We start from the raw sequence: 20696 nt of genomic DNA, 5'->3' as shown, positions 1-20696 counted from the left end.
AATAATGTTGACATGCATTCCTGCTACACCTATTTTGTTGTGAGTTTTTCTCATGAACAATGTTGAATTTTATCAAATGCTTTTTCTGCATCTATTGAGATGTCATGTGGTTTCTGTTCTTAATTTTGTTACTGTGGTAATCATATTTATTGGTTTACATATATTGAACCATCCTTGCATACCTGGGATAAATCCCATTTGATCGTGGTGAATTATCTTCTTCATAAGCTGTTAGATTTGCTTTGCTAACATTTTTGCGATGATTCTTGCATCTATGTTCACTAGGGATATTGTTCTGTAGCTTTCTTTTTTATAGTATCCTTGTCTGGCTTGGTATCAGGGCAATGCTAGCCTTGTAAAATGGGGTTAGAATTATTCCCTTTCTCTTCAACTTTTTTGGAAGAGTTTGAGAAGAATTGGTATTAATTCTTCTTTAACTCTTTGGTAGAATTTATCAGTGAAGTCATCAGGTCCTGGTTTTTTTTTGATGGTGAACTCTTATTACTGATTCATTCTCCTTACTTGTTATTGGTCTGGTCAGATTTTCTACTTCCACACTGCCAACAATCTATATGAAAAAGACACATGCACACGTATGTTTATTGTGGCACTATTCATAACAGCAGAGACTTGGAACCAACCCAAATGTCCATCAGTAATAGACTGGATAAAGAAAATGTGGCACATATACACAATGGAATATATGCAGCCATAAAAAAGGATGAATTCATGTCCTTTGCAGGGACATGGATGAAGCTGGAAACTATCATTCTCAGCAAAGTAACACAGGAACAGAAAACCAAACACCGCATGTTCTCACTCATAAGTGGGAGTGGAACAATGAGAACACATGGATATAGGGAGGGGAACATCACACACTGGGGCCTGTCGGGGGGTGGGAGGCTAGGGGAGGGATAACATTAGGAGAAATACCTAATGTAGGTGACGGGATGATGGGTGCAGCAAACCACCATGGCGCATGTATACCTATGTAACAAAACTGCACATTCTGCACATGTACCCCAGAACTTAAAGTATATATATATAAAAAGAAATTAAGAAAGTAATTTTATTTACAATAACATTAAAAAAATACTTAGGGAATAACTTTAACCAAGGAGTTAAAAGATCAGTACACTGGAAACTATTGGCCAGGTGTGGTGGCTCACGCCTGTAATCCCAGCACTTTGGGAGGCCAAGGCAGGCAGATCGCTTGAGGCCAGAAGTTTGAGACCAGCCTGCAACATGGTGAAACCCTGTCTCTACTAAAAATATAAAAATTAGCCAGGCATGGTGGCGGGCACCTGTAATCCCAGCTACTCGGGAAGCTGAGGCGGGAAAATCACTTAAACGTGGGAGAATCACTTGAACCTGGGAGGCGGAGGCTGCAGTCAGTGGAGATTGTGCCACTACACTCCAGCTTGGGTGAGAGAGTGAGACTCTGTCTCAAAAAAAAAAGAAAAAAAAAATGAAAGAAAACTATCAAACATTGATGAAAGAAATTGAAAAAGACACAAATAGGCCAGGTGCGGTGGCTCATGCCTGTAATCCCAGCACTTTGAGAGGCCGAAGCGGGTGGATCACAAGGTCAGGAGTTTGAGACCAGCCTGACCAACATGGTGAAACCCCATCTCTACTAAAAATACAAAAATTAGCCAGGCGTGGTGGCGTGCGCCTGTAATGCCAGCTACTCAGGAGGCTGAGGCAGGAGAATTGCTTGAATCCAGCAGGTGGAGGTTGCAGTGAGCCGAGATTGCGCCACGGCACTCCAGCCTGGGCGATAGAGCGAGACTGTCTTAAAAAAAAATTAAAAAAAAAGGACACAAATAAATGGAAAGATATTCCATGTCCATGGATTAGAAAAATTAATGTTGTTGACATGTCTAAACCATCCAAAGTGATCTACAAATTCAATGCAATCTCTTTCAAAATTCCAATGTCATTTTCCATAGAAATAGAAAAAAAAAACCCTAAAATTCATATGAAACCACGAAAGATCCCAAATCACCAAGGCAGTGATAAGCAAAAGGCAAAAAGCTGGAGACATCACATCACACTCCCTGATTTCAAAATAAAAGCTATTGTAATCAACAGACACATCAACTACTGGAACATGATATAGTCCAGAAATAAACCCAGGTACTTACAGCCAATTGATTTTCAACAAAGATGCCAAGAACACACAGTCTCTTCAGTAAATGGTGTTGAAGAAACTGGATATCCACATGCAGAAGAATGCAATTAGACCCTTATCTCATACCATATACAAAAATCAACTCAAGATGGATTAAAGACTTAAATGTAAGACCTGAAACTGTGAAACGACTAGAAGAAAACAGGAAAAAACCTTCCTGACATTCTTCTGGGCTTAGATTTTTTATATGTGATCCAAAGGCACAGGCAATAAAAGCAAAAATGGGCAAAAGCGATTGCATTGAAACTAAAAAGCTTCTAATCTTTGTCTTTCAATTAGAATTTTTAGACCATTTCTAATTAATTTTATTATCGATGAGGTTGAATTTACATCTGCCATATTGCTTTTTGTTTTATGCTTATCACATTGCTTTGATTTCTTATCTTGTTTTTGATAGAATTTTTCATTGTATCTTCATTATTATGTATTGATTATAAAAATATGATAGCAATTGCTTTAGAGTTTGTAATATACATCTTTAACGTATCAAATTCTCTCATCAAATAATACTGTGCTATTTCAAATATAGTATAAAACAACATATTTTCCTTCTTCCTCCTAATCTTTACAATTATTGTCATACATTTTACTTGGACATGGTTATATAAAACTCAAAGTACATTAGTGCATTGTTTTTTACCATTTTTGCTTTACATCAATTTATTTTTTAAAGAGATCTAAACATTTTTTAAAATGCATTTTACATTTACTTTCATTTTTACATTTGTAGTATTTTTCGTTTCTTTGTGTAGATTCAGATTTCCACTTTTGTCATATTTATTCTACCTATGTCTTTTAACGCTTATTTTAGTAGATGTCTGATGGTAGTGAATTACCTCAGCTTTTGTCCATTTGAAAAAGTCTTGAGTTCACCTTATTTTTAAAATATATTTTGACTGGCTATAGAATATTAGATTGACAATTAGTTTTTTCTTTTAGAACTTTAAGGATGTTGTTCCATAGTGGTTAGGCTTCCATAGTTTCTGGCAAGAAGCTGCTTACCTCATCTTTGTTTTTCTGTATTTTAAGCTTTTGAAATCCTCCCTCTGGGTCTTGTGGTGTTTGTTCTACCCTCCCTTACTGACAGTGCTCCTTCGCTTAGGACTGTGAGTACAAGGGTGTTACACCTCTGCTCCAGGACTAAGCTGTTGTTGCTTGTTGCTTGGCAAAAGCTCAGAAACAGACAGGTGTATTTCTACTTCTCCCCTAGGGGAATGAGATCTTTGCTTGGGCTCTAGAGTGGGATGTTATTCTTTTAATGACTTATTTTTCAGTGTGTTTTCTGGTGTATGTTAAAAACAGTGCATTAACACATGTAAGTGATTTACAAATACCTGCCTATATAGGGGGCAGACATTAAGCAGTTTGGCTGATCAAGGGTAAAGTCAGAGTAATTTGGAGGCCACTTAGAGAGGGACAGAATTAATAACTCTGATCGATTGGAAGTAGAATTTGCCTCTTCCTCTTCAATTTGATGACAACATGATTCAGATGGTTTACTTTATTTCCATGAGTAACCTCATTTATAAATAGAGAATCTTTTACAGTGCATGTCTTATTTTATTTTAAAATAATTATTAGATTTATGTGCCAAAATGGCGAAGCAGTCTTTATGACTCTTCCCTATTTTAACCTCCCCCCTCCTTTTTTTTTTTTTAAATAAATGAAAAATCTCCTGATCATTTTTAGGACTGTGAGGACGTGGGAAGTTGAAAATCCAAAGAAGCAAAAAAGTGTGTTTAAACCACGGACGATGCAAGGCAAAAAAGTCATTCCCACTACGTGCACATATAGTAGAGATGGAAACCTCATAGCAGCTGCCTGCCAGAATGGAAGCATACAGATCTGGGACCGAAATTTGACTGTAAGTTAAATCTTTTCTTAGAACATGGCCACCTTAAATCTTTCCGTAGAAGATGGCCACCTTACAAAGACAAACGTGTTAAAATATTATGAAGGTGAATTTCCTGAATTTAGACCTAATTTAAACTTCAGTGTTAGGTGATCAAACGTTGAGACTTTTGTAGTATACAGCATTTCAGCAGACATTTCAACTCTGTATTTTTCAGTACATATTATATTTTGTTTTTAAAATAAATTTACTCTTTTGGTATAAAATTTAAAAACCATGGTGCAGCTTATTATATGGCATCTCAGTTTATTTGATTTTGAAAGTGAAGTGTTTAATAGTAATATAAAACAACACTAAGGAGAGAACTAGAAAATACCCTTTAAAAGATTTAAGAAAAACACGAAAAGTCCAAGATGAGCCATCAGTTGTTTTGTAGTTATTTTTCTAGTAATTTAAGTAATATTTTAATATTCTATGACATTTCATTTAGATAGGTTTCAGGTTTTTTCTTTACAGTTTCAGGCTATTAGTAGAATAAATAAAGTTTGGAATTGGAAGGAATGATAGAATCCATATAAATAATGAATACAAAAGCCCTTGGCTAATTCTGTCAATTACCAATAAGCTGTAAAAAGCTTCTTGTTTTATGTATGGATGGTAAAACAAAGATGTTTGTTAAATGGAATGAGTCTAGACACCAGTGTTAAAATAAAATTCTACACAAACACATTTTGGATATCCTTATTTTATAAAAGTTTCTGGCCACATTATTAATTCAGTAAATGTTTACTACATACTATAAACTAGGCACTATTCTAGGCACTGATAATACTTATCAAAAATTCCTGTCCTCATGGAGTTTTCATTCTAGTTAAATATATATGCATATATTCCACCTTTGTCTATCAAATATTTACATTTTGAAGGGGATCCCAGGAAACACAATTGTTTTTTCAGGCAGATGTGTTGGAAGAAGGTTAAAAAGTGTTGATAGACGGGAAAAGAATCTATACTGATAATGCTGAAAATATCTTTGGCATTTTCTGTTTGTCAGATCTTTTTATTTCTGTTTTCATCTCTACTGTAAACCTCATAAAGCTTCATAACAGCATAGAGATCTTAAAAACTTCTTTGAATTGTAAACTGAGTTTTAACCAAGCAGTAAATTTTTTAGTAACTGGTTTTCATCATCTCTGGGTGCTGTTGACTTAAATACAGAAATGATAAAACATGCAGTTTTCTTGTGTAGCTTTAATAGTAGTGTTTTTTGTATAGTGTATATGTATGTGACTTTCTCTTAGAACCCATACATTTTTATAAAGTTGAATATAGTTTTTAAAGATTTGTCTTGTGTATCTTGAAATAAGGAGTATCTCCTATTTTCAGTTTTGTAGAAAGAAAGCCATTGGAATGCCACTTTCTAACAAGTATCTCTTAAAGCCGTTCAGCTAATTACAGTCTTTGATTGTTTTGTTAGAATGTATTTAATAAATGAATGTAAGTTTATTATACCATATCTCATTTGTTATATTTTATTCATATTTTTACATTTGGATACAAATGTGTGTCAACTGGAAACAAATCAAGTTGAAAAGAAAAACTTGCCAGCAGGAAACACAGCTTGATTTGAAAACAGATTTTTAAAAAATTCCTTGCTCCCCCCTCCCCTCCCCTCCCCTCCCCTCCCCTCTCCTCCCCTCTCCTCCCCTCCCGTCCCCTCCCGTCCCCTTTCTTTTTTGACAGAGTCTTTCTCTGTCACCTAGGCTGGAGTGCAGTGGAATGATCTCAGCTCACTGCAACCTCTGCCTCTCGGGTTCAGGCAATTCTTATGCCTCAGCCTCCTGAGTGGTTGGGATTACATATAGGCGTGTACCACCACACCCAGCTAGTTTTTGTATTTTTGGTAGAGACAGGGTTCCACCATGTTGTCCAGGCTGGTCTCAAACTCCTGGCCTCAGGGATCCACCCACCTTGGCCTCCCAAAATGCTGGGATTACAGATGTGAGCCACTGTGCCTGGCCTGGATTTTTAAAAAATTTCTTAACTTTTTTTTCAGCAAGAAAAATAACCATCCACAGGGAAACACTAAAGCTGAAATGAGAATGCCCAGTAACAATAGTTTTTCCAAACAGTAGTTAAATAATTATATGATGGATAATGGTTAATTTGTATTTTGTGATGATTAAGTAAAACATTCATAATTGCCACATTTAATCCTAGAATTTTCATTAGATCAGTAAATTAAACAAAACATATTTTTTTAGAAGTAAGGTATCTCTATTAATGATATATTTCTGTGTTCTCAAGACCTACATTTACTCTAGAGTTATATTGGTCAATATGCTAGCCACTAGCCACATTTGACTATTTTAATTTTAATTAAAATAAAATACAATTAGAATTTCAGTTTCTCAATCACACTGGCCACTTTTTAGGTACCCAGTGGCATCATGTGACCAGTGGCTACTTAATGGACAATATAGACCATTTTCATCATTGCAGAAAGTTCACTGGACATTGCTCCTCAAGAGGAGTGGTTGTTTGCCCAAGGGTCCTTTTATTCATATGATGATGGTCAGCCTTTCATTTGAGAAGAAGGCCTCTTCAGAGAAGCTTCTGTGGATCTGCACTGCCTCCTTGATTCTCTACTTCCCATTCACCAGCATAATTTGAGCAACAGCAAGGCATCTATTGCCTTGTTGGCATGATGTGAGAGAGGGGGACAGAATAGTGGGAGATGACGTTGGAGCAGTAAAAGCATGCACCCTGATTTTGCACATGTTGAGCCTGACAGTCTGCAACACTCTTTTTTTTTTTTTTTTTTTTTTTTTTTTTTTTTGAGACGGAGTCTTGCTCTGTCGCCCAGGCTGGAGTGCAGTGGCACAATCTTGGCTCATTGCTACCTCCACCTCCCGGATTCAAGTGGTTCTTCTGCCTCAGCCTCCAGAGTAGCTGGGACTACAGGCATGTGCTACCACACCTGGCTAATTTTTGTATTTTTAGTAGAGAGGGAGTTTCACCATATTGGCCACGTTGGTCTCAAACTCCTGACCTCGTGATCCGCCCGCCTTGGCCTCCCAAAGTGCTAGGATTACAGGCGTGAGCCACCACGCCTGGCCATTCTGCAGCACTCTTATAGCTATTCATATGGCTTTTTCTCTCATCTCTTTCAGTTCAGAGGACTGAAATTTCTTCTTCTCAGCAAGACCTTCCCTGACCACACCATATTTAAATTGCAGCCTTCTCCCTGCCAGTGGTACTCTCTACCCCTCTTATTTTCTTCCATAGTGCTGATTGCTGTCTGACCTGCTGTACTGTATGTTTCACTATTTTTTTGTTTGTTTGTTTAACTTTTGAGACAAGTTCTCACTCTGTCACTCAGGCTAGAGTGCAGTGGCATGATTACAACTCACTGTGTGGCCTTGACCTCCTAGGCTCAGTTGATCCTTCTGCTTCAGTCTCTCGAGTAGCTGAGACCATGGGCATGCGCCACCATGCCCAGCTAATTTTCTTATTTTTTATAGAGATGGAGGGCTCACTATGTAACCCAGGCTGGTCTTGAACTCCTGGACTTAAGCAGTCTCCCCACCTCGGCCTCCCCAAGTGCTGGTATGACAGGCATGAGCCACTGCACCTGGCCCTCTTTATTGGCTGTTTCCTTCTAGTAGGATATTGGCTGCATGAGGGAAAGGATTGCTGTCTGTTCTACTCCCTGCTGTATTCCCAGAGCAAAGACAGTGCCTAGTGTATAGCAGACCTTCAGTAACTATTTGTTGAATGAATAAATGGATGTGTATGTATTCTAAAATAGTAACATAAAATGAGATGGTCAGTTTAGTTCTAAGAATACATTTAAAGAATAGTAGCATAAAAACATTATCCTAGTTATGTGAATACACAATGAGATAGAGTTGGGTATGTGTACGAGTTTTGGGGTAGGGGGAGAGGAGAGAGGTATTGGAGTAGTTTTTGGTATATTCTTAATAAAATATAAATATATTAATCTGTATATGTGACTGATTTTGGATTTGCTAATAACAGGCAAATTTTTAAAAACTATATTCATGTCTCTTTATAATTCTGGGCTTTCAAATAATTCAGCATGTATAGTCTTATGAATACCTAATAACTTCTCTTCATATCAAAACACCTATCAGATTTATTCTTTGACTTTGCACAAAGCACTGTTGCTGTTCTTTAATATCTATCAGGAATCTACAATATACTAGACTCTTGACTAAAAGAACATACTATGTTTTCTTATCTTGCAATTACTGTTTGTAGGCTAAGTTTTTGTCAGGAAAATTGGGATTCATCTGATTCATGGAGTTTTGTTCTCCCTAGACACAGGTGATGGGAGGGAATAATATTTGGGGTTGTTTGATTTTGCAGTAGGCACCACTAGCAACTTGACCCCTGCTCTATCTGACTGCCTTCTATTGCCCTTTTGGCCTGCAAGCCCTTGCCCAGATTCTTGGGCTGTTCCTTTTGGGAAAATCACCACACAGCACAATGCCTTACCAAGAAAGCCGCAAGATTTCCCCAGCTCGGTTGGCTGTTCAGTGCCCCCATTTTCAGCCATGCCAGAAAGTGGAACGGAGGAATCTGAGGCAGTAATCATATCAGGAAATCAGCTTCTGGCAAGTAAGACAACAAATATGAAGAAAAAAGAAATATCCAGCACACAGCAAATCTTTAAATGTCTCCAGTTGCTGTCAGATAACCCATGTTAAAAGATTACTTTATGTCTTTCTGCATCCTTCTTCTTATTAATACATGTATTCACAGATATATAGATTGGGCATGGTGGCCCATGCCTGCAATCCCAGCACTTTGGGAAACCAAGGTGGGCAGATTACAAGGTCAGGAGTTCAAGACTCCTGTCTCTACTAAAAATACAAAATTAGCTGGGCATGGTGGCAGGCACCTGTAGTCCCATCTACTTGGGAGGCTGATGCAGGAGAATCGCTTGAATCTGGGAGGCGGAGGTTGCAGTGAGCCGAGATTGTGCCACTGCACTCCAGCCTGGGCGACAGAGCAAGACTCCGTCTCAAAAAAAAAAAAAAAAAAATTTGTTTTTATGTAGAGAGAATTTGAAGCTTGTTTTTTTAATTTGAAAGCATAAAATAGTAGATATAGCTTGATTTCTTTGCTTTTTTTCAAAATGTCTTTATTTAAATGGGATCCAGTAATTTTACCTACATGAAATATGTGCTTCTCAAAAAAAAAAGTTGGTTTTTTGGTTTATTATTATTTTATTCTATGCCACTCCTCTCCTCTGTCATTGTCCCATCTCTATCCCTTGATGCTTGTAAATTACCTGATAGGTATCCTTTTATGATTTTCTCCATATCTGTATATCTGTATCTGTTCACATCTGGAACATTTCAACTGATATTTTTGAGGAGCTCTCACCTCACTGAGAATAAGACAAAAGAAATTTAAACCTATAAGTAGTTTGTAAAAAATTCAGAGAATGATCTGTAAGGTAATTTATGACCAGGTGCTACTTTGTATAATGCCCATCATATGGAAGAGTTAGGGAAGGCAGAGGTCAGGTGGGGAGTCATAGGGCCTCTGAAAGGTGCACAGTTTGGATGAGCAACAGGATTAATAGGGATTACAGAGTAATAATGTTCATAGTTTACTAAACAAAGCAGAAATAGTGAGCTATTCTGCATATAAAAATGATACTAAAGGATCTTTTGAGATTCTTACTTCCCAAAACAGTCTTGAATCTTCTCTTTTAGAATCACCAGCAAGCTAATTTGATATAATGAAGGAAAAGTAAAGCAGAATAAAAATAATGTTTTGTGGGAGAGGTGGCACTTGAGTCCCTGGGTGCCCTCAAGTTACTTAAAGTCTCTTAGAAGTCACTTCTCACTGTTGGACACCATCTGCTGTGCCTTACATTAACAATAATTTTCACAATTTAAAAATTTGCTTTTAGTGGGGTTTTTTGTTAAATTTTCGTAATGCAGCTTTGAACATTTTTCTCTCACACCTCAAGTACACTAATTTAAGACAAATTCTCATACTATTTGTTAACTACTTTCTGTAGTGATTTTTTTTTAATGGCTGGTAATTGCATCTTTTTGTTGCTTTTGGGATATTCTTATAAAGCTGTCATAGCCACTAAAAATGAAGGCAGTATTTACTTTTATGGAGGTTCCCTATGTATGTGTACTAAGCTAGATTGTTAGCAAGAAGGAAGAATTTTATGATAGCATGCTCTTAATATTTTCTTTATATTTTTCATTTATATCTATTAGAGCAATCTAAACTCCCTAAATTGAGTGTTAAGCTGTTGGTATTCAAGATTTTGGAGATTTTTAAAAAAATAATGCATTGATATATTTTTAGCATATAATGTTTTATCCTTGTTTCCAGTCTTGTTTGTGATAAATTTGTCATCTGTTATATAATTTTAAAGTCATATGACTTTGATTTTGAAAACATTTTATTACATAGTTATTCATTATTTACTGCCGTCTGCAACTGTGAAGATGCGTGAAGAACTCATGTTTCATTTCAAAATTTTCCTTTGAGATTATTTTGATTTCAGCCTTTTGTTTTTTTTTTTTTAAAAACTTCTTTGACATACCATTTTAGCTATTAATCTTTGGAATAATGTATGGAGAGCTTTTTAAATTCTGATTACTCTATAGTCGATAAGTATCCTTTATTTTCCTGATAGTGATATCATCAAAGACTTGTATAAGTTAAACATGACCTCCAATGGTTAAGACTGTGCTTGCAGCCCAGACTAATGACCTCATCTAGGTGTCTTCTCCTTTCTTTCTGCAAAGACTAATCATTTAACAATAATTCACAACTTTTACCTAATAATAGGTGTTCAAGTTAAAGTAGCACGGTATTCACTATAAGGAGAGGGAGTAGTTGTAGACAAAAAGAACTCTATTTTATTTTTAAACAATTTTTTAATACCAAATGATTTAGAGAATGTTTCTGGTATCTTTGAGAAAAAAGATCATCTGTGTGAAATATAAAGAGCAATGCTAGAAATTCAAAGTTTTGTCTCTTCAATAGACCTAATTCTGGGAATGTAGAAGAATATATATGTATATATTGACAGCTAAATGTCTACTGCATAGTCCTACAGCATGTTTTATAGATGACATCTGAGATATACAATTACATTATATTTTACTTCAGATTTCATGTCTGTGAGTCCTGACTTTCCTAAGCTCTGTTCTTCTCATTTTCTTTATTTACAAAATGAGGGCATGATCCCCCCATGTCATGTTGTTATGAGGATTATATTAGGTAATATATATAAAGCATTCAGATAGGACGTGCACATAACAGGTTCTTAATAACTGCTGGTCTTCGTCTTTTTTCTTTTTAACTCCTAGGGTACTTACAGTTTTTGTAGAATGGTAAAGTTAGACCTCAAGATACTATTTAACTCTGGCTGTGAACATCTTACGCATCCAAGTCTGACAGATTTCTAGGCGACTAAAGGTTTGGTTTAGGAGGATAAAGAGTATAGGTGCCTTGCTCCAGCCAGTCATTCATTGTATGCAAATGTAACCACCATCAATAAGTAACAATGCTATGGACCCATGTTTTAGTTATGCCTGAGTAGATACATCAATTATAATGATCTTTTTACAAATATTCAACAGAACACGTGACATATGAACTATTCTATAGTGCTTTAACATGCCTATTTTCAATGGTTACATTTCCAAAAAAGTATATCATTGATTCAAAACACAAAACCATCATAACTGCAAATTACTTGCAGGCACTAAACTTAAATTCTAATTTGTCAATTATTTTCATAGAGTTATATAAGTTTTAATAATAATGCTCTTGTAAATAATGCTCTTATAAAATGCTCCTGCAAATGCTTTTGTCACACATGCTGTTAGAAGCAACATTCACTAAATGAAAAAATACTGGCTTTTGAAAAAGTTAGGGTAAAAGGTTTTTTAAAAATACGGATGATTATTATCCTTGTTTTTTAAGACTCTGAATAATATAATAATTTAAGACTTCCAGTTAAAACATGGCAGGTTAAACACATTTGTTCAACCATGCTTCCTCCTGAAACCTCACTAAAGTGACAGGAAGGGCTCTTTTTAAAGCATAAACCCAAATGGATGAAGAGAATTAGAGAGGAGATGATAGCAGAAAAGAGGTATCAAGATTCATTTGGAAGCTGGAAGGCAGATGCATACATGGTAACTGACTTAGCCACCTAGAGAAAGCTGAAACCTTAGCCATGGTAGGAGAAGCCTGTAAAAGGCAAACTGATTTGTCTTATAATTCCCTCCTCTGCTCTATGCAGCCAAATCACTGCTCTCCCTTTACCATCACAGAAGACAAAAGAATTACTTTTAAAGGGGGCCTAATAAAGAGACCCTATATTCCAGGCAAAGAAAATCTTCATGTAGAGTTGTTTGTCCTCTCCTCCTCCTCTGTTGTTGTTATTATTGTTGTTTTTGTTATTATTATTATTGCACTTACTAAGTACTTACTGTGAGCCAGGCAATATTTTAAGCACTTGTAATATTTTATTTAATCCACACAGCAACTCTGTGATATAAATGCTGTCATTATTGTTTTACTGATTTAAAAAAAATCCAGAAACAAAGAAATTGACTTGCCTACTAAAAACTACAGTTAGTATGTAGCATAACTGAGGTTCAATCCCAGGCAGTCTGGCTCAAGAGTCTATACTGAGAGTCAGGAAAACTATGGCCATGTACCAAATCTAGCCCACTACCTGTTTTTGTATGGCAAGCTAAGAATGGTTTTTACATTTTTGGATGGTTGTATTATTTTTCTATGGCTGCTGCAACAAACTACCACAAATTTAGTGGCTTAAAATAACAGAAATGTATTATCTTACAATTCTATAGGCTAAAGTCTCTTTGGGCTAAAATCAAGGTGTTAGCAGGGTGTTCCTTTCTGGAGGCTCCAGGGAGAATCTCTTTCCTTGCCTTTTCCAGTTTCTAGAGGCTGCCCTTTTATCTTGGCTCCTGGCACACTTCCTTCATCATCAAGGCCAGCAACGTTGTTGAGTCCTTCTTATATCATAACACTGCAACCTTCTGTTCTGCTTCCCTCTGCCACTTTTTAAAGACCCCTGTGATTACATCTAGCCTACTCAGATAATCTAGGATAATCTCCCTATTTTAAGGTCAGCTGATTAGCAACATTAAATCAATCTGAAACCTTAATTTCCCTTTGCCTCATAAGGTAATATATTAACAGGTTCCAGGGACTCAAATGTGGAAATCTTTGGGAGTATTACTCAGCCTATCATAATGGATTCAGAAAATCAAAATAAAAATATTTTATGACACATGAAAATTATATGAAATTCAAATTTCAGTGTCCATAAATTTTATTATAACAGCCTTGCTCATTCATTTGTATATTATCTGTGACTGCTTTTGTATCATATTAGCAGAATTGAGTAGTTGCAACAGAGTATATGGTCCTCAAAGCCTAAGATACTTACTCTATGGCCCCTTATAGAAAAAGATTTTGACCCCTGTCATATAGTTTCTAATTTGGATTTTAGGGCTTTTCTCTTCGATATTAATGGTAGACATGGGTCACTAGACATTTGGGGAAATCCTCTAACATGAAATACAGAAACTTATACTAAACAGAATAAGCAAGTCAGAGGAGAGAGAGATAATGTAGAAAACTGAAGAAATTTTCAAGGAAAAAATTATTCTCTCTAAGAGTATAATTGATACTCTTAGAGAGAAAATAGAGACTAGTACAACCAAGAAACTAAAGCAGATTACTACCAAAAAATTTGAATGTTAAGAGATTAAGAAAGATCTCTTGCAAAATAAATATGTGATTGAGGGATAAGGGAAGGAACCCCTAGGAGTATTAAAATCTCCTGGAAAGTATATGTAAATATAGTTGAGGAAGCCTAGGAAGTAGAATAAAATACAGTGATAGAAAAAAGATAGGAGACTTACAGTGTCAATTCAGGGTCTAGTATTTGACTAGAAAGTTCTAATGAAAATACAGGAGAGGGAGGTTGGAATTAGGTAAGAAAGAGTTACTAAAAATAAAGAGGTCTCAGAACTGAAAAAAAGTGATTTTCCAGAGAGGAAGGACTCATCTGGAAAGAATGAAAAAGACGCACACCAAGCCATGCGTCATGAAATTTCAGGACACCAGGAATATAGAGAAGATTTTACTCACAGGGAATACAATAGGAAACATGTGACACAAGAATAATAGGACCATGTAATTTGGGATGTTGGTAAGACAGTTGCTCAAATGTAAGACCAGGGATTCTGTATTAGTGCAAAGGGACATCATCTTTCTCAGTCTTCTGTTGAGGTGATGAAATATTTTAAGTTCGGTAATCATTACTTTTAGTGACTGCTCACCAAATCTTCTTAACTCTGTCCTAAGCATTATTTATTCCAGACATACATTCAGCTACATGTGAAACAACCCACCAGGATTATATGCCAGAACTTATGCTCAATATACCCAAAACACAACCTGTCTCTTGTAGAACTCATTCTTCCTTTTGACTTTGCTATTTTTATTATTTTTCCATTTAGAACTTTAGAATATTCTTTGCCTCCTATAACCAGTGTCAGTCTTATCAGTTCTGTGCTTTAGTGTTTCTCACATTCACTCCCTCAATTTCGTCTCTCGCTTTCATTCTACTTCATACCCTCATCACCTTTAACTTGTGATGCTGGCTATCCTCACTCTTCTCTCTCCACGTTCTGATAAACCTAGCCCCAGTTTAAATCACGTTAAACGCAATACTTACTACTTCAGTACTTGTCATGTGCTGAATAAAGTTCAGATTTTCTCAGACTGACACTTCCAGTCTTTCGGTTTATACTTTTTCCCAACCTTTGAGTATCTTCCATAACTTTCTCCATAATCAAAACACTTTTTTTTTTTGACACAGGGTCTCACTCACCCAGGCTGGAGTGCAGTGATGCAATCTTGGCTTACTGCAGCCTCTGCCTCCCAGATTCAAGTGATTCTCCCACCTCAGCCTTCCGAGTAGCTGGGACTACAGTTGCGCGCCACCATGCCCGGCTAATTTTTGTAGAGATGGGTTTTCGCCATGTTGGCCAGGCTGGTCTCGAACTCCTGACCTCAAGTGATCCACCCGCCTCGGCTTCCCAAAGCGCTGGGATTACAGATGGCAGCCACTGCACCCAGCCTAAATCAAAAAACTTTTTAGTCAGACTAGATTATACTTTGTTCCCTTATGATTATCCTCTGATTTACTGCCTTGGTGCCTTTTCCTATACTAAACACTCCACCCTATATGCCTCTCCCACAAGCCCCCCACTGCTGGTAGAAATAGCCACCATCCACTATCCAACATCCGTTGAAGAAGGCCCAATCACATGCCATTCCCTCCATGATGCTCTGTTATGGACTAGAAGATTATGTATCTAGGGATGTAAACCCTGAAAATATTTTGTTTTATTTTTAGTTTGCCTGGTGTTTATTTTGTTTCCCTTTAAGATTAATATGGTCAGGGACTTTTTGTCTTATTTGCTGTTTCTCTGTGCCCAAGATGAGCATGACATATTAATAAATATTTGTTGAATAAATGAATGAATGCTATCAGAGCATTATAGGTTTTATCTTAAATGGGTTTGGTTTTCAATTGCTTTATTGTTGTTTTTAAATTTTAAATCATTGTTCCTTAAACTTACTATCAAATAATTGTGTTTTATAAGTTGTTTGTTTGCTTTAGCCTTCAGTATATAGTGATGCCTATTTGCATCAGTAGTATTTTTAGCCGATTCTTTTCCAATAACTAGATTTTAAAGCATATAGTATTAACAAGTGATATTTAATGAACACTTACTTCGTTCCAGGGACCATTTCAAGTGCTTTTTATATATTTTAATTCATTTAATCCTCAGAACAATACTGTGAATTAAGTACTACCATTAACTACATGTTTTAGATGAGAAAACTGAAGTACAGCAGTGAAGGGTTTAACAACTCGCCCAAGGCCATGCATCTAGTAAGTTTTGGAGCCAGGAACTCTGACTCTAGAATATGCACTCCAAAATTTCACTGCTATATGGTTCAAAAATAAATGACCCTGTTGGGAATATTCTAAAACAAGATTGTGGTGATGGTTGTACAACTCTGTAAATTAACTAAAAATCATTGAATTGCACACTTAAAATGGGTGAATTTTATGGTCTTAAATTATAATTTGATAAAGATGTTTAAAAAGTGGGTGATCTATGTTCTTATTAAAATGGATTATAATGTTTTTCAATATTTCATGTGCAGTGGAACTTTTAGCCCTGAGTTCTCTTGCCACTGGAATATGGGAGTGGGTGAAGTAGGTAATCTATGCCTTGCCTAAGTTGGCTAAGGACAGAAAAGTTTATATGTCACTGTTACGAGCTCTTTGGGGGTGAGAATTTTTTCTTCCTTACCTTTGGATCTGTTGGTATGTAAACCATGCATAGCAGGGACTTGATAAGTATTTGTTGAATTAAATCTCAAGGGCTTTATTTACCTGCACTGTAGATACTTAAATTGTATCCCCAGAAATCCTAGCTTTCATAGTCTAATTTTAAAATATAGACCTTGTGCAGTATACTTAAAAGGTAAAACATATACACTGCTTAGATGCATAGATATTAACATATAGAAGGGAAAAATGTAGCTGGTGAAAACACTGGGTACAAAACTTTGTAGATTAATATGATTGCATATTGATCAAAGTTGCTTGAGGAAGCCAGAAGAAAAATTGAGTTCACATAAGTATTTACTTATAAAGATTTTTAAAGGTATTCTGAAAACATTGGAACTCACAGATAAAGTTGGAAGAATTAAAATTTTCTGCTAAACATGGCAGAAATAGAAAACATATAAATATTTATGGATGTGTATTGATATTTAGGACAGAAAAAATGGAAACCAATCATGAACCAAAAACTTCAGTTTAAAATATATCCATAAGAGATGCTGTTACAGAGTCAAATGTATAAATATAAGCAAGCAGTTAATATAATCTTATATTTTCATTATATTGAATAAGCAGATTCAATAGAAGGATGTAATTTCACTTTGTCACTATTTAGTGACTTGAATTTAGTCAAAATATAAAGGTCAAAATGACGTATTTATTAAAAACAGTAAGATTTTATTTGTTTGTTTGTTTTGAGACAGAGACCTGCTCTGTTGCCCAGGCTGGAGTGCAGTGGCTCAGTTTCGGTTCACTGCAACCTCCGCCTCTGGGGTTCAAGTGATTCTCCTGCCTCAGCCTCCCAAGGAGCTGGGATTACCAGGTGCCCATCACCACGCCTGGCTAATTTTCATATTTTTAGTAGAGATGGGGTTTCATCATGTTGGCCAGGCTGGTCTCAAACTCCTGACCTCAAGTGATCCACCAGCTTTAGCCTTCACATAGGGAAAAGTGAAGGAGGAAGTGGGAAAAGGTTGAGGTGGGTGGATATATCCGATCAAATAGGGCTGTTTTGGCTATGCAGAGTTTGGATACTCTTCTGAGGGTAATGAGAAACCATTACATGGATTTTAGGAGAGGAGAGGATTGGCATTATTCAAGTTACATTTTTAAAAGAATCATTCTGGCTGTTCTGCATGGAGAATAACTACAAGAAGAGAAAGGTGGAAGCAGGGTGACTGGTTAGGGGCTATTTTAGACATAAAGGTAAATTCCTGGACAAGGGTTTTAGTGGTGAAGGTAATGTTTGGACTCTGAAGATTTTTTGAAGCCAGAGCTAACAAATGGATAATGTAAGGCTTATTTTTTACAGTATTTTAAATTATGCCTTTTAAAAAAAGAGTCAGGCAATGATAAAAAAAATAGATAATTTAATTTGGAAAATGATTTTATAAAACGTATTTGCTCATTCCGTGTCATGGTGCCTTATTTTTTAATGGTTAATGGGCTCTTTGAAAGTGAAGAATTTGGGTTGCATGAAATAGGGGAAGCATGTTTTGAATTTGTGTTATTCTAGCCAATTTTGATCAGTTAATTTTATTATTATCTGGTATCAATTGGCAATATGGAGTAAATGCTCCCTAATTCTTAAAAAAAAAAAAACTTTTGACATATTACAAAGCACAATTAGTCCTCTGTGGTTATCTAGATAGGGCTATGTCATCTAAAATGTTCAGACTCTCTGCAGGATGACTATAGTCTCTAAAAAGCCTTTATAAGGGATGCCTCTCTCTAGTAGAGATATTTCCTGAGCCATGTTTCTCAGCATCAGGACAGCTATGATTTATTTTGTAAGTGGACAAGGCCAAACATTACTGTTTTAACTATTATAAACAAAATAGTAAATGTTAAATGTTCACTTAATAGAGCCTCTAGTAGGGCTTTTTATATACACAAAGTAAAGTCTGAGCCAAAAATGTGAAACAGTTCTCTGGTCTGTGTGCATTCTCTTTTAACCTACTCTTTGATTCATTGCAACTGGAGAAGTGATGCAACCAGTGATGATTTGCACTCCAAAGCTCTTGGTGCTGCAGTGAGTCCTTCCTGTTTGGTTTTTTTTTTGTTTTGTTTTGTTTTTTCTTCTACTAATTACCCAAGCCATAGTAATTTATCAAATTTCTTAAAACTTTTCAGAAATGTTTATTATAATATGTTAGATCCAAAATAAAGAGCTTTGCAAGATTCTGTTAAACCTCATCCTTTTATAATATTTTTAAATATTTACCAGGTTTTTTTTGTTTGTTTTTTTGTTTTTTTTTTGGCACAGATTCAAACCGGTAATAGCAAAATGATACAAAACTGTCTTAAAAATGTGGAATGCTTCACAAATTTGCATGTCATTCTTGCACAGGAGCCATGGTAATCTTCTCTGTGTCATTCCAATTTTAGTATATATGCTGCCGTGAACACAATATTTACCAGTTTTGTTCTTTATCATTTTTTATGGTTCTTAGCTTTAGCCAACAAAGTAATGCAAGGATCAAATCTTAATTCAGATATAATTTTAAAGATACTTCCCCAATTTTTTATAGTTAATTACAGAAAGAACTATTCTCATTGAGTGGTGTTTTCATTGAGTAATCTGTTTTTTGTTTGTTTTGTTTTTTGCCGCTTTGTTGTTTTTTGCCATCAAGGTTTTGACCTGGGTGGTAAACACTGATGCTGCATTGATGCTCATGGGGCAGGGCGCTAAAGAGCAAATCACTCCATTTTTCAGGTAGTAACCCTGTTTTATTCTGAAAAACAGTTTTTCTATGCTCTCTATTTGAAAATATAGCAGAAAAGACCTATTATACTTGTCTTGTAAAGCTGTATTTTTTAATCACAGAAAATTACATTTTATATTGTGACTGACTATACACATATCTTTGCATGGACACACAGGCATATATGAAACTGAAAAAGGAGTTAACCATAGCAATTCCTATTGCAGTGTGCACTCCATTTTTTTTTGTATCCCGATTTGTTCCGTGTTTAAAGTACTGATCATAACCTATTAAATTGTTTTTATGACCCACTAATGAGTTAGAATCCAGAGTTTGAAAAAACACTTCTAAAGCATGCCTCAAATATAATTTGATCTTTTCAGAGGCCTTGTGAGATAGGCAAGGCTAATATTAACCCTTTTCAAACATAGCTAAAGCCTACACTTTGAAAACAGAAGTTGGACTAAAGAAATGAAAACAGAAAAAATGGTTTGGGGTGTTGAATGAGCAGAGGTCATCATGAACACAGTGTACACTTGAATGGTGATGGAGAGGAAGAGGGGCTGCAGAGATTTAGAACAGGAAGCAGATGGATGTACAAGATATTTTGTTTGCCTCAGGATTTTTGCCTAAGCCCTTGAAGACATCTGGTATGCCATTAGAAATCACCTGAAGCTAAAATTTACCAGATTGTTGGTATCTTGAAAAGCTACCAAAATTAGTTTGCAAGGCTCTACCCATCAGCTTCTTACAGTCTGCCTCTAGAAATCTCATCTATACCAATCCAGTCCAATTTCTCGAGGTAAGTCTGTTTCCCAAAATTCACTTATTTGCATACTACTTTTATAATTCTTGTCATATGTATACGTCACCATATTGTTTTTTAAATTGTTAGAAATGATTTTATTTAAATATTCCAAATAATTAAAAAATTTGAGATTAACTTCAGACAACGTAACATTAATCATTTAAAGCATACAATCGTTGATATTTAGTGTATTCACAGTGTTGCAACCACCAATTCTCTAGTTTCAAAAGTGTTTCATCACCCGATAAAGACACTCCATACCTATTAAGTAATCATACCTCATTCTCCCATTTATAAAAGACACATTCTCATGTGTCATTTGGCTGCATAAATATGAACAGAAGGAAATGTCTGTTCATATCCTTCGCCCACTTTTTGTTGGGGTTGTTTGTTTTTTTCTTGTAAATTTGTTTGAGTTCATTGTAGATTCTGGAATATTAGCTCTTTGTTAGATGAGTAGATTGCAAAAATTTTCTCCCATTCTGTAGGTTGCCTGTTCACTCTGATGGTGTTTCTTTTGCTGTGCAGAAGCTCTTTAGTTTAATTTAGATCCCGTTTGTCAATTTTGGCTTTTGTTGCCATTGCTTTTGGTGTTTTAGACATGAAGTCCTTGCCCATGCCTATGTCCTGAATGGTATTGCCTAGGTTTTCTTCTA

General features: G+C 35.8%; 1 protein-coding gene and 1 non-coding gene across 3 annotated transcripts in view; one reads left to right on the top strand and one right to left on the bottom strand.

Moving 5' to 3' along the window:
• Positions 1-20696, top strand: part of WDR70 (WD repeat domain 70) — a 365730-nt gene that overhangs the window by 214453 nt on the left and 130581 nt on the right. For both annotated transcript variants that reach the window (XM_034960155.3, XM_034960154.2), the window contains exon 10: positions 3884-4058. In XM_034960155.3, coding sequence (XP_034816046.1) covers positions 3884-4058 — 175 coding nt within the window. The remainder of the gene's footprint in view (positions 1-3883; positions 4059-20696) is intronic.
• LOC112439881 (U6 spliceosomal RNA) lies at positions 18833-18936 on the bottom strand. Its single transcript, XR_003028113.1, has one exon. It is a non-coding gene; the product is annotated as a U6 spliceosomal RNA (small nuclear RNA).

Source organism: Pan paniscus, chromosome 4 (genome assembly GCF_029289425.2).
Source record: "Pan paniscus chromosome 4, NHGRI_mPanPan1-v2.0_pri, whole genome shotgun sequence".
Lineage (NCBI taxonomy): Eukaryota > Metazoa > Chordata > Mammalia > Primates > Hominidae > Pan > Pan paniscus.
The sequence above is the reverse complement of the archived record's forward strand: the minus strand, read 5'-3'. Positions and strand labels throughout refer to the sequence as shown.